The sequence below is a fragment of the Oncorhynchus gorbuscha genome, linkage group LG24 (genome assembly GCF_021184085.1).
Source record: "Oncorhynchus gorbuscha isolate QuinsamMale2020 ecotype Even-year linkage group LG24, OgorEven_v1.0, whole genome shotgun sequence".
Classification (NCBI taxonomy): Eukaryota; Metazoa; Chordata; class Actinopteri; order Salmoniformes; family Salmonidae; genus Oncorhynchus; species Oncorhynchus gorbuscha.
This window is the reverse complement of record NC_060196.1, coordinates 64,868,326-64,887,067: the sequence shown is the minus strand read 5'-3', so window position 1 is coordinate 64,887,067 and position 18,742 is coordinate 64,868,326. Positions and strand designations below refer to the sequence as shown.

At 47.2% G+C, this 18,742-nt stretch overlaps 1 protein-coding gene across 1 annotated transcript in view; it reads right to left on the bottom strand.

The window, feature by feature from the left end:
• necab1 (N-terminal EF-hand calcium binding protein 1) overlaps positions 1 to 18,742 on the bottom strand; it is a 152,482-nt gene that overhangs the window by 110,465 nt on the left and 23,275 nt on the right. Inside the window, exons 2-4 of the mRNA XM_046327275.1 lie at positions 18,153 to 18,177; positions 12,408 to 12,516; positions 7,824 to 7,849 (exon numbers count right to left, since the gene is read on the bottom strand). Coding sequence (XP_046183231.1) covers positions 7,824 to 7,849; positions 12,408 to 12,516; positions 18,153 to 18,177 — 160 coding nt within the window. The remainder of the gene's footprint in view (positions 1 to 7,823; positions 7,850 to 12,407; positions 12,517 to 18,152; positions 18,178 to 18,742) is intronic.

Genomic DNA, 18,742 nt, shown 5'->3' with positions numbered 1-18,742 from the left:
CCTACCCTGACCTTGCTGAACATGGTGGCTAGTCCCCGTCAACATGCTGGGGGACTGAGGATGCTACCCTGACCTTGGTGAACATGGTGGCTAGTCCCCTTCAACATGCTGGGGGACTGAGGATGCTACCCTGACCTTGGTGAACATGGTGGCTAGTCCCCTTCAACATGCTGGGGGACTGAGGATGCTACCCTGACCTTGGTGAACATGGTGACTAGTCCCCTTCAACATGCTAAATCATATCATCACATTTTATTTATTGATTTTAGAGGGTCCTCATGAATGGACTGACCCTGAACACAGGGGGCCCTCTCTGATGAACTGACCTGAACACAGAGGGCCCTCTCTCATGAACTGACCCTGAACACAGAGGGCCCTCATGAATGGGGCCTCTCTGATGAACTGACCCTGAACACAGAGGGCCCTCATGAATGGGGCCTCTCTGATGAACTGACCTGAACACAGAGGGCCCTCATGAATGGGCCCTCTCTGATGAACTGACCCTGAACACAGGGGGCCCTCATGAACAGGGCCTCTCTCTCATGAATTGACCTGAACACAGGGGGCCCTCTCTGATGAACTGACCCTGAACACAGAGGGCCCTCTCTGATGAACTGACCCTGAACACAGGGGGCCCTCTCTGAGGAACTGACCCTGAACACAGGGGGGCCCCAGGGGTGTGTCCTCTCTCTGATGAACTGACCTTGAACACAGGGGCACCCCAGGGGTGTGTCCTCTCTCTGATGAACTGACCCTGAACACAGGGGGGCCCCAGGGATGTGTCCTCTCTCTGATGAACTGACCTTGAACACAGGGGCACCCCAGGGGTGTGTCCTCTCTCTGATGAACTGACCCTGAACACAGGGGGGCCCCAGGGATGTGTCCCCTCTCTGATGAACTGACCTGTACACAGGGGCCCCTCTCTGATGAACTGACCCTGAACACAGGGGGGCCCCAGGGGTGTGTCCTCTCTCTGATGAACTGACCTGAACACAGGGGCACCCCAGGGATGTGTCCTCTCTCTGATGAACTGACCTGAACACAGGGGGCCCTCTCTGATGAACTGACCTGAACACAGAGGGCCCTCATGAATGGGCCCTCTCTGATGAACTGACCCTGAACACAGGGGGCCCTCATGAACAGGGCCTCTCTCTCATGAATTGACCTGAACACAGGGGGCCCTCTCTGATGAACTGACCCTGAACACAGGGGGGCCCCAGGGGTGTGTCCTCTCTCTGATGAACTGACCCTGAACACAGGGGGCCCTCTCTGATGAACTGACCTGAACACAGAGGGCCCTCATGAATGGGCCCTCTCTGATGAACTGACCCTGAACACAGGGGGCCCTCATGAACAGGGCCTCTCTCTCATGAATTGACCTGAACACAGGGGGCCCTCTCTGATGAACTGACCCTGAACACAGAGGGCCCTCTCTGATGAACTGACCCTGAACACAGGGGGCCCTCTCTGAGGAACTGACCCTGAACACAGGGGGGCCCCAGGGGTGTGTCCTCTCTCTGATGAACTGACCTTGAACACAGGGGCACCCCAGGGGTGTGTCCTCTCTCTGATGAACTGACTCTGAACACAGGGGGGCCCCAGGGATGTGTCCCTCTCTGATGAACTGACCTTGAACACAGGGGCACCCCAGGGGGTGTCCTCTCTCTGTGTGAACACAGGGGGGCCCAAGGGATGTGTCCCCTCTCTGATGAACTGAGGGCCCCCCTGAACCCTGAACAGGGGGCCCCAGGGGTGTGTCCTCTCTCTGATGAACTGACCTGAACACAGGGGGCCCTCTCTGAGGAACTGACCCTGAACACAGGGGTGCCCCAGGGGTGTGTCCTCTCTCTGATGAACTGACCTGAACACAGGGGGGCCTCATGAACAGGGCCTCTCTCTCATGAACTGACCTGAACACAGGGGGCCCTCTCTGAGGAACTGACCCTGAACACAGGGGGGCCCCAGGGGTGTGTCCTCTCTCTGATGAACTGACCTTGAACACAGGGGCACCCCAGGGGTGTGTCCTCTCTCTGATGAACTGACCCTGAACACAGGGGGGCCCCAGGGATGTGTCCCCTCTCTGATGAACTGACCTGTACACAGGGGCCCCTCTCTGAGGAACTGACCCTGAACACAGGGGGGCCCCAGGGGTGTGTCCTCTCTCTGATGAACTGACCTTGAACACAGGGGCACCCCAGGGGTGTGTCCTCTCTCTGATGAACTGACCTGAAGACAGGGGGGCCTCATGAACAGGGCCTCTCTCTCATGAACTGACCTGAACACAGGGGGCCCTCTCTGATGAACTGACCTGAACACAGAGGGCCCTCTCTCATGAACTGACCCTGAACACAGAGGGCCCTCATGAATGGGGCCTCTCTGATGAACTGACCCTGAACACAGAGGGCCCTCATGAATGGGGCCTCTCTGATGAACTGACCCTGAACACAGGGGGCCCTCTCTGATGAACTGACCTGAACACAGAGGGCCCTCATGAATGGGCCCTCTCTGATGAACTGACCCTGAACACAGGGGGCCCTCATGAACAGGGCCTCTCTCTCATGAATTGACCTGAACACAGGGGGCCCTCTCTGATGAACTGACCCTGAACACAGAGGGCCCTCTCTGATGAACTGACCCTGAACACAGGGGGCCCTCTCTGAGGAACTGACCCTGAACACAGGGGGGCCCCAGGGGTGTGTCCTCTCTCTGATGAACTGACCTTGAACACAGGGGCACCCCAGGGGTGTGTCCTCTCTCTGATGAACTGACCCTGAACACAGGGGGGCCCCAGGGATGTGTCCTCTCTCTGATGAACTGACCTTGAACACAGGGGCACCCCAGGGGTGTGTCCTCTCTCTGATGAACTGACCCTGAACACAGGGGGGCCCCAGGGATGTGTCCCCTCTCTGATGAACTGACCTGTACACAGGGGCCCCTCTCTGATGAACTGACCCTGAACACAGGGGGGCCCCAGGGGTGTGTCCTCTCTCTGATGAACTGACCTGAACACAGGGGCACCCCAGGGATGTGTCCTCTCTCTGATGAACTGACCTGAACACAGGGGGCCCTCTCTGAGGAACTGACCCTGAACACAGGGGTGCCCCAGGGGTGTGTCCTCTCTCTGATGAACTGACCTGAACACAGGGGGGCCTCATGAACAGGGCCTCTCTCTCATGAACTGACCTGAACACAGAGGGCCCTCATGAATGGGGCCTCTCTGATGAACTGACCCTGAACACAGAGGGCCCTCATGAATGGGGCCTCTCTGATGAACTGACCCTGAACACAGGGGGCCCTCTCTGATGAACTGACCTGAACACAGAGGGCCCTCATGAATGGGCCCTCTCTGATGAACTGACCCTGAACACAGGGGGCCCTCATGAACAGGGCCTCTCTCTCATGAATTGACCTGAACACAGGGGGCCCTCTCTGATGAACTGACCCTGAACACAGAGGGCCCTCTCTGATGAACTGACCCTGAACACAGGGGGCCCTCTCTGAGGAACTGACCCTGAACACAGGGGGGCCCCAGGGGTGTGTCCTCTCTCTGATGAACTGACCTTGAACACAGGGGCACCCCAGGGGTGTGTCCTCTCTCTGATGAACTGACTCTGAACACAGGGGGGCCCCAGGGATGTGTCCTCTCTCTGATGAACTGACCTTGAACACAGGGGCACCCCAGGGGTGTGTCCTCTCTCTGATGAACTGACCCTGAACACAGGGGGGCCCCAGGGATGTGTCCCCTCTCTGATGAACTGACCTGTACACAGGGGCCCCTCTCTGATGAACTGACCCTGAACACAGGGGGGCCCCAGGGGTGTGTCCTCTCTCTGATGAACTGACCTGAACACAGGGGGCCCTCTCTGAGGAACTGACCCTGAACACAGGGGTGCCCCAGGGGCGTGTCCTCTCTCTGATGAACTGACCTGAACACAGGGGGGCCTCATGAACAGGGCCTCTCTCTCATGAACTGACCTGAACACAGGGGGCCCTCTCTGAGGAACTGACCCTGAACACAGGGGGGCCCCAGGGGTGTGTCCTCTCTCTGATGAACTGACCTTGAACACAGGGGCACCCCAGGGGTGTGTCCTCTCTCTGATGAACTGACCCTGAACACAGGGGGGCCCCAGGGATGTGTCCCCTCTCTGATGAACTGACCTGTACACAGGGGCCCCTCTCTGAGGAACTGACCCTGAACACAGGGGGGCCCCAGGGGTGTGTCCTCTCTCTGATGAACTGACCTTGAACACAGGGGCACCCCAGGGGTGTGTCCTCTCTCTGATGAACTGACCTGAAGACAGGGGGGCCTCATGAACAGGGCCTCTCTCTCATGAACTGACCTGAACACAGGGGGCCCTCTCTGAGGAACTGACCCTGAACACAGGGGGGCCCCAGGGGTGTGTCCTCTCTCTGATGAACTGACCTTGAACACAGGGGCACCCCAGGGGTGTGTCCTCTCTCTGATGAACTGACCCTGAACACAGGGGGGCCCCAGGGATGTGTCCTCTCTCTGATGAACTGACCTTGAACACAGGGGCACCCCAGGGGTGTGTCCTCTCTCTGATGAACTGACCTTGAACACAGGGGCACCCCAGGGGTGTGTCCTCTCTCTGATGAACTGACTGAGGAACTGACCCAGGGGGCCTCATGAACAGGGCCTCTCTCTCAGGGGGCCCTCTCTGAGGAACTGACCCTGAACACAGGGGGCCCCAGGGGTGTGTCCCTCTCTGATGAACTGACCTTGAACACAGGGGCACCCCAGGGGTGTGTCCTCTCTCTGATGAACTGACCCTGAACACAGGGGGGCCCCAGGGATGTGTCCTCTCTCTGATGAACTGACCTTGAACACAGGGGCACCCCAGGGGTGTGTCCTCTCTCTGATGAACTGACCCTGAACACAGGGGGGCCCCAGGGATGTGTCCCCTCTCTGATGAACTGACCTGTACACAGGGGCCCCTCTCTGATGAACTGACCCTGAACACAGGGGGGCCCCAGGGGTGTGTCCTCTCTCTGATGAACTGACCTTGAACACAGGGGCACCCCAGGGATGTGTCCTCTCTCTGATGAACTGACCCTGAACACAGGGGGGCCCCAGGGATGTGTCCTCTCTCTGATGAACTGACCTTGAACACAGGGGCACCCCAGGGGTGTGTCCTCTCTCTGATGAACTGACCCTGAACACAGGGGGGCCCCAGGGATGTGTCCTCTCTCTGATGAACTGACCTTGAACACAGGGGCACCCCAGGGGTGTGTCCTCTCTCTGATGAACTGACCCTGAACACAGGGGGGCCCCAGGGATGTGTCCCCTCTCTGATGACCTGACCTGTACACAGGGGCCCCTCTCTGATGAACTGACCCTGAACACAGGGGGGCCCCAGGGGTGTGTCCTCTCTCTGATGAACTGACCTTGAACACAGGGGCACCCCAGGGGTGTGTCCTCTCTCTGATGAACTGACCCTGAACACAGGGGGGCCCCAGGGGTGTGTCCTCTCTCTGATGAACTGACCCTGAACACAGGGGGGCCCCAGGGATGTGTCCTCTCTCTGATGAACTGACCTTGAACACAGGGGCACCCCAGGGGTGTGTCCTCTCTCTGATGAACTGACTCTGAACACAGGGGGGCCCCAGGGGTGTGTCCTCTCTCTGATGAACTGACCTTGAACACAGGGGCACCCCAGGGGTGTGTCCTCTCTCTGATGAACTGACCCTGAACACAGGGGGGCCCCAGGGGTGTGTCCTCTCTCTGATGAACTGACCCTGAACACAGGGGCACCCCAGGGGTGTGTCCTCTCTCTGATGAACTGACCCTGAACACAGGGGGGCCCCAGGGATGTGTCCTCTCTCTGATGAACTGACCTGAACACAGGGGGCCCTTTCTGAGGAACTGACCTGAACACAGGGGGCCCTCTCTGATGAACTGACCTGTACACAGGTGCCCCTCTCTGATGAACTGACCCTGAACACAGGGGGGCCCCAGGGATGTGTTCTCTCTCTGATGAACTGACCTGAACACAGGGGGCCCTCTCTGAGGAACTGACCTGAACACAGGTGCCCCTCTCTGATGAACTGACCCTGAACACAGGGGGGCCCCAGGGGTGTGTCCTCTCTCTGATGAACTGACCTTGAACACAGGGGCACCCCAGGGGTGTGTCCTCTCTCTGATGAACTGACCCTGAACACAGGGGGGCCCCAGGGATGTGTCCTCTCTCTGATGAACTGACCTTGAACACAGGGGCACCCCAGGGGTGTGTCCTCTCTCTGATGAACTGACCTGAACACAGGGGGGCCCCAGGGATGTGTCCTCTCTCTGATGAACTGACCTGTACACAGGGGGCCCTCTCTGATGAACTGACCTGAACACAGGGGCGCCCCAGGGGTGTGTCCTTTCACCGTTGTTTCTCTCCATCTTCACCAATGAGAAGAAGATCCAAGTAAACAATGCGAGTCTTTTTAACGTGGATGACATGGCTCTGGTGGGGCTCTTTATTAAAGATGCTACGTCAGCTGGGGACAGCTATTTATAAACAGACCAACAACCTTCAAGAATGGTGCCGGTCAAGTGGCCCTCCACATCAATGTGGAGACAAAGCAACACCTTACCAACGTCCCAACCACTCTCTCTGAACGACCAACCAACGGAGGTGGTTGAGTGTTTTAAATACCTAGGGACACAATTTGAGAACAAGCGGAGATTTACATAAAATGTAGACTGTATTTTTTTTAAAGGAAAACCACAGCCTGTTTTAAATCAGGAAATTGAATGGGTTTGGGGTCAGCCAGGATGTTCTGGAGGATGAACAGCAGCTTGGTGGAGAGGATCCTCACGTTCAATATGACAGTCTGGTAATCTGAGCTGGTGGAGAGGATTAATATGACAGTCTGGTAATCTGGGCTGGTGGAGAGGATCAATATGACAGTCTGGTAATCTGAGCTGGTGGACAAGGGTCAATATGACAGTCTGGTAATCTGAGCGTGAGGAGCAAAAGCAAACTGACCAGAATAGTGAACACAGCCAGCAAAGTAATTGGTCAACCACAAGCACATTTGAGCAGTCTGTTCCACAAGGCAACCAAAAGGAAGGCACAGGCTGTCGTTGGCAACCCCTCCCTCTACACCCTCAGTTCTAGAAGCTTCCCTCTTCAGAATGCCGATGGCCAAGAAGAACGTGTTTAAACATTTATTCGTTCCATGTGCTGTTGGACTACTAAATGAGAAGTACATCGTATCGGTATATGCACTTATCTATCTAGTGCAGTTGGGACAGCGGTCGTTGTTAGTTCATGTATCAATGTCCTCTGTGTTTTTAGTGTATTCCGGTATGATGGACTGACTGGTTTAAATGGGAATGATGTGAGAATGTACGTGTGCATTTGGAAAGTATTCAGACCCCTTGACTTTTTCAACATTTTGTTACGTTACAGCCTTATTCTAAAATGGATATCTACACAGAGTCCCCCATAATGACAAAGCCAAAACAGACACAGTATGTATCTGATCTAGTGCACTCCTGCCAAAACAGACACAGTATGTATCTGGTCTAGTGCACTCCTGCCAAAACAGACACAGTATGTATCTGGTCTAGTGCACTCCTGCCAAAACAGACACAGTATGTAATCTGATCTAGTGCACTTCTGCCAAAACAGACACAGTATGTATCTGTTCTAGTGCACTCCTGCCAAAACAGACACAGTATGTATCTGATCTAGTGCACTTCTGCCAAAACAATGCATCACTTTTGACGTTTACTTCACTAATATGTAGTTGTTGTCATGATAAAATTAATCAAAGTCAATTTTGCTGTATCAAATGTGAGTCTAACTTACCACACAGCTCGTCAGTGTCCACATTGCTGCAAGACAAAATAAAGGAAGAGGTCATTAGTTGAATAGAAAAATTAACAACCTTTCGAGAGCTTGGAATGATAACGTTCGATATGCATTCTTGTCAAAACTGAGTTATTGACACAGCCTTGTTAAACTGAGTTATTGACACAGCCTTGTTAAACTGAGTTATCGACACAGCCTTGTTAAACTGAGTTATCAACACAGCCTTGTTGAACTGAGTTATTGACACAGCCTTGTTCTGTTCAGATAGAACCATGACATTCCAAGGTCAGGATTTTATAACATTGAGAACCCCTATAGTCTCAACTACTACATCACTGCAGGTCTCATCTTTAAGACAGATCACGAGTTGACATCAAATCCCTGGCTGGGTCTGTCTGCATGGGTACCCGCTTAGGGAGCTGCTGCTATGGAAACCAGGATGACTTGAGTGACTTGGAAACATATAGCTGGGAAGATGGAGGGTTCAGAGAGATGGAAACATAGAGCTGGGAGGACTGAGGGCTCAGAGAGATGGAAACAGAGCTGGGAGGACTGAGGGTTCAGAGAGATGGAAACAGAGCTGGGAGGACTGAGGGTTCAGAGAGATGGAAACATAGAGCTGGGAGGACTGAGGGTTCAGAGAGATGGAAACATAGAGCTGGGAGGACTGAGGGCTCAGAGAGATGGAAACATAGAGCTGGGAGGACTGAGGGTTCAGAGAGATGGAAACATACAGCTGGGAGGACTGAGGGCTCAGAGAGATGGAAACATAGAGCTGGGAGGACTGAGGGTTCAGAGAGATGGAAACATAGAGCTGGGAGGACTGAGGGTTCAGAGAGATGGAAACATAGAGCTGGGAGGACTGAGGGTTCAGAGAGATGGAAACATAGAGCTGGGAGGACTGAGGGTTCAGAGAGATGGAAACATACAGCTGACAGAGACACGGAGAGATAAATGTTTATTTATTTTCCCGTGTGTACTTTAACCATTTGTACATTGTTACAACACTGTATATATATATATATATATATATATATATATATATATATATATATATATATATATATATATATATATATATATATATATATATATATATATATATATATATATATATATTTATTTCACTTTTGTATATTATCTACCTCACTTGCTTTGGCAATGTTAACACATGTTTCCCATGCCAATAAAGCCCCTTGAATTGAATTGAGAGAGACAGAGAGACAGAGAGAAAGAGAGAGACCCCTCACGCTAAGAGGACGTTACTCATTAATCTTTTCCTGTCGACATTACTGCGTCCAATGGAACCCTATCTCCTCTTTTGAGGCCCATAGGTGGTATTTGGGATGCAGACATTGCCTCCAGGAGAGTGGCTTCTAAACTGTGAGTGTGGGCACAGAAAGCACCAGACATTGCCTCCAGGAGAGTGGCTTCTAAACTGTGAGTGTGGGCACAGAAAGCACCAGACATTGCCTCCAGGAGAGTGGCTTCTAAACTGTGAGTGTGGGCACAGAAAGCACCAGACATTGCCTCCAGGAGAGTGGCTTCTAAACTGTGAGTGTGGGCACAGAAAGCACCAGACATTGCCTCCAGGAGAGTGGCTTCTAAACTGTGAGTGTGGGCACAGAAAGCACCAGACATTGCCTCCAGGCTTCTAAACTGTGAGTGTGGGCACAGAAAGCACCAGACATTGCCTCCAGGAGAGTGGCATCTAAACTGTGAGTGTGGGCACAGAAAGCACCAGACATTGCCTCCAGGAGAGTGGCATCTAAACTGTGAGTGTGGGCACAGAAAGTACCAGACATTGCCTCCAGGAGAGTGGCATCTAAACTGTGAGTGTGGGCACAGAAAGCACCAGACATTGCCTCCAGGCTTCTAAACTGTGAGTGTGGGCACAGAAAGCACCAGACATTGCCTCCAGGAGAGTGGCTTGCCTCCAGGAGAGTGGCTAATAAATAAACCAAACTATACATCAGGGTTCCGCAACTGGTGGCCTGCGGGTCGAATTTGGCCTCACAGTTTTCAGAGTAAATAAAATTTTAAAAATGTAAATAGTTTTTTTTAAACATTTTCAATGTTGGACATGAAAGACTGTAAAAACACCAGGATTTTAATTTAATTTTTAATTTATGAAAGCTGTTCCCAATAATGCCCATGAATAATAGAGAGATGCAATGTAATCAAGGTTTGAAATGATTATATTTTAGTCTAACATTATATCTGCTTGCGGTCAATTTGCAGACTACAAAATATTTGTAATTATGTTCCTGCCCCCTGAACATCCACAATTTTTTTTTATTGTTGATGATCTCTGCTATAGACTGAAACTCTGTCAGACACACAGACAGGTTCAGCCCCCGTAGCTGTGTCAACAGACAGACAGGTTCAGCCTCTGTAGTTGTGACAGACAGACAGACAGACAGACAGACAGACAGACAGACAGACAGACAGACAGACAGACAGACAGACAGACAGACAGACAGACAGACAGACAGACAGACAGACAGACAGACAGACAGACAGGCTCAGCCCCCGTAGCTGTGTCAGACAGACAGACAGACAGACAGACAGACAGACAGACAGACAGACAGACAGACAGACAGACAGACAGACAGACAGACAGACAGACAGACAGACAGACAGACAGACAGACAGACAGACAGACAGACAGACAGACAGACAGACAGACAGACAGACAGACAGACAGACAGACAGACAGACAGACAGACCCAGCCCCTGTGGCTGTGTCAGACAGACAGACAGACAGACAGACAGACAGACAGACAGACAGACAGACAGACAGACAGACAGACAGACAGACAGACAGACAGACAGACAGACAGACAGACAGACAGACATGTTCAGCCCCTGTGGCTGTGACAGACAGACAGACAGACAGACAGACAGACAGACAGACAGACAGACAGACAGACAGACAGACAGACAGACAGACAGACAGACAGACAGACAGACAGACAGACAGACAGACAGACAGACAGACATGTTCAGCCCCTGTGGCTGTGACAGACAGACAGACAGACAGACAGACAGACAGACAGACAGACAGACAGACAGACAGACAGACAGACAGACAGACAGACAGACAGACAGACATGTTCACTGTGACAGACAGACAGACAGACAGACAGACAGACAGACAGACAGACAGACAGACAGACAGACAGACAGACAGACAGACAGACAGACAGACAGACAGACAGACAGACAGACAGACAGACAGACAGACAGACAGACAGACAGACAGACATGTTCAGCCCCTGTGGCTGTGACAGTCAGACAGACACTCCTGTTCCCCTCATCATCTATGTGTTGTTCTGTAAAGGACACTATAATGTGAGCCAGATAATGTTAGATAATGTAATAAACACCAACAATAATGTATCTCCTAAATGAAATCGATAGCATATTGTTAAAATAATATGTTAATATAATATGTCAATATAATATTGTTCATATGATATGTTAATGTAATATGTTAATAAAACCTTAATATTGTTAATATAATATGTTAATATAATATTGATAATATAATATGTTAATATAATATGTTAATATAATATGTTAATATAATATGTTAATATAATATTGATAATATAATATGTTAATATAATATGTTAATATAATATTGATAATATAATATGTTAATATAATATGTTAATATAATATGTTAATATAATATTGATAATATAATATGTTAATATAATATGTTAATATATATGTTAATATAATGTGTTAATATAATATGTTAATATAATGTGTTAATATAATATGTTAATAAAACCTTAATATTGTTAAAATAATATGTTAATATAATATGTTAATATAATATGTTAATATAATATGTTAATATGATAATATAGTATTTTTAACATAATATTTTTAATATAATATGTTAATATAATATTGATAATATAATAGAAAACAGATACCTGTAGATTCATGTTTTACAAGACTCACTCTTTTTTCAAGAGAGGAAGAGAGAGTATTGTGAGAGAGAGTCAAAGCCAGAGACAGAGAGTATTGTGAGAGAGAGTCAAAGCCAGAGACAGAGAGTATTGTGAGAGAGAGTCAAAGCCAGAGACAGAGAGTATTGTGAGAGAGAGTCAAAGCCAGAGACAGAGAGTATTGTGAGAGAGAGTCAAAGCCAGAGACAGAGAGTATTGTCAGAGAGAGTCAAAGCCAGAGACAGAGAGTATTGTGAGAGAGAGTCAAAGCCAGAGACAGAGAGTATTGTGAGAGAGATTCAAAGCCAGAGACAGAGAGTATTGTGAGAGAGAGTCAAAGCCAGAGACAGAGAGTATTGTGAGAGAGAGTCAAAGCCAGAGACAGAGAGTATTGTGAGAGAGAGTCAAAGCCAGAGACAGAGAGTATTGTGAGAGAGAGTCAAAGCCAGAGACAGAGAGTATTGTGAGAGAGAGTCAAAGCCAGAGACAGAGAGTATTGTGAGAGAGATTCAAAGCCAGAGACAGAGAGTATTGTGAGAGAGAGTCAAAGCCAGAGACAGAGAGTATTGTGAGAGAGAGTCAAAGCCAGAGACAGAGAGATAATTCTATAACTTACTCTGTGTTGTGAGTGTCTATGGTGTTAAAGAGCTCCTTCAGTTGATCGGATGTCAAAACTCCATCATGGAAGTAGGCTCTGAACTCATCAAACGACAACTTCCCATCATCTGGAGCACAAAACAGTTGGGAATGAAAAAATACTTTATTGGACATTCAGTTAGAAAATATATTATTCATTCACACCCCCCCCCCCCCCCACACACACACACACACACACAGAGGGACTGACGCGGTTTGGCCCAGTTAGTAACATAAACAAACATTACATGCAAATGTGTTGGAGTTAGACTGGATAAAATACTGGAGTTAGACTGGATAAAATACTGGGAAAAAGACTGGAGTTAGACTGGATAAAATACTGGGGAAAAGACTAGATAAAACACTGGAGTTAGACTGGATAAAATACTGGGGAAAAGACTAGATAAAACACTGGAGTTAGACTGGATAAAATACTGGGGAAAAGACTAGATAAAACACTGGAGTTAGACTGGATAAAATACTGGGGAAAAGACTAGATAAAACACTGGAGTTAGACTGGATAAAATACTGGGGAAAAGACTAGATAAAACACTGGAGTTAGACTGGATAAAATACTGGGGAAAAGACTGGAGTTAGACTGGATAAAAGACTGGAGTTAGACTGGATAAAATACTGGAGTTAGACTGGATAAAATACTGGGGAAAAGACTGGAGTTAGACTGGAGTTAGACTGGAGTTAGACTGGATAAAACACTGGAGTTAGACTGGATAAAACACTGGAGTTAGACTGGATAAAATACTGGAGTTAGACTGGAGTTAGACTGGATAAAACACTGGAGTTAGACTGGATAAAACACTGGAGTTAGACTGGATAAAACACTGGAGTTAGACTGGATAAAACACTGGAGTTAGACTGGATAAAACACTGGAGTTAGACTGGATAAAACACTGGAGTTAGACTGGATAGAATACTGGAGTTAGACTGGATAAAATACTGGAGAAAGACTGGAGTTAGACTGGATAAAATACTGGGGAAAGACTGGAGTTAGATTGGATAAAACACTGGAGTTAGACTGGATAGAATACTGGAGTTAGACTGGATAAAACACTGGAGATAGACTGGATAAAACACTGGGGAAAAGACTAGATAAAACACTGGAGTTAGACTGGATAAAACACTGGAGTTAGACTGGATAAAATACTGGAGTTAGACTGGATAAAATACTGGAGAAAGACTGGAGTTAGACTGGATAAAATACTGGGGAAAGACTGGAGTTAGACTGGATAGAATACTGGAGAAAGACTGGAGTTAGACTGGATAAAATACTGGAGAAAGACTGGAGTTAGACTGGATAAAATACTGGGGAAAGACTGGAGTTAGATTGGATAAAAGACTGGAGTTAGACTGGATAAAACACTGGAGTTAGACTGGATAAAACACTGGAGATAGACTGGATAAAACACTGGAGTTAGACTGGATAAAATACTGGAGTTAGACTGGATAAAACACTGGAGTTAGACTGGATAAAACACTGGAGATAGACTGGATAAAACACTGGAGTTAGACTGGATAAAACACTGGAGTTAGACTGGATAAAACACTGGAGTTAGACTGGATAAAACACTGGAGATAGACTGGATAAAACACTGGAGTTAGACTGGATAAAACACTGGAGTTAGACTGGATAAAACACTGGAGTTAGACTGGATAAAATACTGGAGTTAGACTGGATAAAACACTGAGTTAGACTGGATAAAACAGAGTTAGACTGGATAAAACACTGGAGATAGACTGGATAAAACACTGGAGTTAGACTGGATAAAACACTGGAGTTAGACTGGATAAAACACTGGAGTTAGACTGGATAAAACACTGGAGTTAGACTGGATAAAACACTGGAGTTAGACTGGATAAAATACTGAGTTAGACTGGATAAAACACTGGAGTTAGACTGGATAAAACACTGGAGTTAGACTGGATAAAACACTGGAGTTAGACTGGATAAAACACTGGAGATAGACTGGATAAAACACTGGAGTTAGACTGGATAAAACACTGGAGTTAGACTGGAGTTAGACTGGATAAAACACTGGAGTTAGACTGGATAAAACACTGGAGATAGACTGGATAAAACACTGGAGTTAGACTGGATAAAACACTGGAGTTAGACTGGATAAAACACTGGAGTTAGACTGGATAAAACACTGGAGATAGACTGGATAAAACACTGGAGTTAGACTGGATAAAACACTGGAGTTAGACTGGAGTTAGACTGGATAAAACACTGGAGTTAGACTGGAAAAAAGACTGGAGTTAGACTGGATAAAACACTGGAGTTAGACTGGATAAAATACTGGAGTTAGATTGGATAAAACACTGGAGTTAGACTGGATAAAACACTGGAGTTAGACTGGATAACACACTGGAGTTAGACTGGATAAAACACTGGAGTTACTGGATAAAACACTGGAGTTAGACTGGATAAAACACTGGAGTTAGACTGGATAAAACACTGGAGTTAGACTGGATAAAACACTGGAGTTAGACTGGATAAAACACTGGAGTTAGACTGGATAAAACACTGGAGTTAGACTGGATAAAACACTGGAGTTAGACTGGATAAAACACTGGAGTTAGACTGGATAAAACACTGGAGTTAGACTGGATAAAAGACTGGAGTTAGACTGGATAAAACACTGGAGTTAGACTGGATAAAATACTGGAGTTAGATTGGATAAAACACTGGAGTTAGACTGGATAAAATACTGGAGTTAGACTGGATAAAACACTGGAGAAAGACTGGAGTTAGACTGGATAAAATACTGGGGAAAGACTGGAGTTAGATTGGATAAAACACTGGAGTTAGACTGGATAGAATACTGGAGTTAGACTGGATAAAATACTGGAGAAAGACTGGAGTTAGACTGGATAGAATACTGGAGAAAGACTGGAGTTAAATACTGGATAAAAGACTGGAGTTAGACTGGATAAAATACTGGAGGGGATAAAACACTGGAGTTAGACTGGATAAAACACTGGAGTTAGACTGGATAAAACACTGGAGTTAGACTGGATAAAACACTGGAGTTAGACTGGATAAAATACTGGAGTTAGACTGGATAAAATACTGGAGAAAGACTGGATAAAACACTGGGGAAAGACTAGATAAAACACTGGAGTTAGACTGGATAAAATACTGGAGTTAGACTGGATAAAATACTGGGGAAAGACTGGAGTTAGACTGGATAGAATACTGGAGAAAGACTGGAGTTAGACTGGATAAAATACTGGAGAAAGACTGGAGTTAGACTGGATAAAATACTGGGGAAAGACTGGAGTTAGATTGGATAAAAGACTGGAGTTAGACTGGATAAAACACTGGAGTTAGACTGGATAAAACACTGGAGATAGACTGGATAAAACACTGGAGTTAGACTGGATAAAATACTGGAGTTAGACTGGATAAAACACTGGAGTTAGACTGGATAAAACACTGGAGATAGACTGGATAAAACACTGGAGTTAGACTGGATAAAACACTGGAGTTAGACTGGATAAAACACTGGAGTTAGACTGGATAAAACACTGGAGATAGACTGGATAAAACACTGGAGTTAGACTGGATAAAACACTGGAGTTAGACTGGATAAAACACTGGAGTTAGACTGGATAAAATACTGGAGTTAGACTGGATAAAACACTGGAGTTAGACTGGATAAAACACTGGAGTTAGACTGGATAAAACACTGGAGATAGACTGGATAAAACACTGGAGTTAGACTGGATAAAACACTGGAGTTAGACTGGATAAAACACTGGAGTTAGACTGGATAAAACACTGGAGATAGACTGGATAAAACACTGGAGTTAGACTGGATAAAATACTGGAGTTAGACTGGATAAAACACTGGAGTTAGACTGGATAAAACACTGGAGATAGACTGGATAAAACACTGGAGTTAGACTGGATAAAACACTGGAGTTAGACTGGATAAAACACTGGAGTTAGACTGGATAAAACACTGGAGATAGACTGGATAAAACACTGGAGTTAGACTGGATAAAACACTGGAGTTAGACTGGAGTTAGACTGGATAAAACACTGGAGTTAGACTGGATAAAACACTGGAGATAGACTGGATAAAACACTGGAGTTAGACTGGATAAAACACTGGAGTTAGACTGGATAAAACACTGGAGTTAGACTGGATAAAACACTGGAGATAGACTGGATAAAACACTGGAGTTAGACTGGATAAAACACTGGAGTTAGACTGGAGTTAGACTGGATAAAACACTGGAGTTAGACTGGAAAAAAGACTGGAGTTAGACTGGATAAAACACTGGAGTTAGACTGGATAAAATACTGGAGTTAGATTGGATAAAACACTGGAGTTAGACTGGATAAAACACTGGGGAAAAGACTAGATAAAACACTGGAGTTAGACTGGATAAAACACTGGAGTTAGACTGGATAAAACACTGGAGTTAGACTGGATAAAACACTGGAGTTAGACTGGATAAAATACTGGAGTTAGACTGGATAAAAGACTGGAGTTAGACTGGATAAAATACTGGAGTTAGACTGGATAAAATACTGGAGTTAGACTGGTTAAAATACTGGAGTTAGACTGGATAAAACACTGGAGTTAGACTGGATAAAAGACTGGAGTTAGACTGGTTAAAATACTGGAGTTAGACTGGAGTTAGACTGGATAAAAGACTGGAGTTAGACTGGTTAAAATACTGGAGTTAGACTGGATAAAACACTGGAGTTAGACTGGATAAAACACTGGAGTTAGACTGGAGTTAGACTGGATAAAAGACTGGAGTTAGACTGGAGTTAGACTGGATAAAAGACTGGAGTTAGACTGGAGTTAGACTGGCAGACTAGTCAGAATCGAGGGAAAGATGAACGGCGAAAAGTAGAGAGGTCCTGGATGAAAACCTGCTCCGGAGCTCTCAAGACCTCAGACTGGGGTGAAGGTTTTACCTTCCAACAGGACAACGACCCACACAGCCAAGATAACGCAGGAGTGGCGTCGAGACAAGTCTCTGAATGTCCTTGAGTGGACCAGTCAGAGCCTGGACTTGAACCCGATCGAACATCTCTGGAGAGACCTGAAAATAGCTGTAGAGGAATGGGAGAAACTCCCCAAATACAGGTGTGCTAATTGTAGCGTCATGCCCATGAAGACTGGAGGCTGTGATCGCTGCTGAAGGTGCTTCAGTACTGAGTAAAGAATATTTAGTCAGCAGTTCTACTATGAGAAGCTTTGTGAAATATAAAACCATTTCAAGTATCAAGCTGTCAGTCGGTCCTGCCATTTCCATGACTACGGCAGCAAGCAACAGCATTAGAGAGAGGAGAGAGCAACAATTACACAGATTTCATTGAGAAATAAAGTACATGTTTTCAAATAACTAAAATCCATCCCACATCATGAGAGGAGGTAGAGAGAGAGAGACATAGCCTGGCCAGGAGAGAGAGAGAGAGAGACATAGCCTGGCCAGGAGAGAGAGAGAGAGACATAGCCTGGCCAGGAGAGAGAGAGAGAGACATAGCCTGGCCAGGAGAGAGAGAGAGAGACATAGCCTGGCCAGGAGAGAGAGAGAGAGACATAGCCTGGCCAGGAGAGAGAGAGAGAGAGAGAGAGAGAGAGAGAGAGAGAGAGAGAGAGAGAGAGAGAGAGAGAGAGAGAGAGAGAGAGACATAGCCTGGCCAGGAGAGAGAGAGAGAGAGACAGAGATTGTGAATTCTTACCGTTTTTATCTGCTCTTCTTAAGATCTGAAACAAGAAAAAGCATAGAGGATGACTGTTATGGATGACTGTTATGGATGACTGTTATGGATGACTGTTATGGATGACTGTTATGGGACTCTTATGGAGGACTGATATGGAGGACAGATATGGAGGGCTGATATGGAGGACAGATATGGAGGGCTGATATGGAGGACAGATATGGAGGGCTGATATGGAGGGCTGATATGGAGGGCTGATATGGAGGACTGTTATGGAGGGCTGATATGGAGGGCTGATATGGAGGACTGTTATGGAGGGCTGATATGGAGGGCTGTTATGGAGGGCTGTTATGGAGGGCTGATATGGAGGGCTGTTATGGAGGGCTGATATGGAGGGCTGATATGGAGGGCTGTTATGGAGGGCTGTTATGGAGGGCTGTTATGGAGGGCTGTGGATATGGAGGGCTGATGGGGCTGTTATGGAGGGCTGATATGGAGGGCTGTTATGGAGGCTGTTATGGAGGGCTGTTATGGATGGAGGGCTGATGGGGCTGATATGGAGGGCTGTTATGGAGTGCTGATATGGAGGGGAGGGCTGATATGGAGGCTGA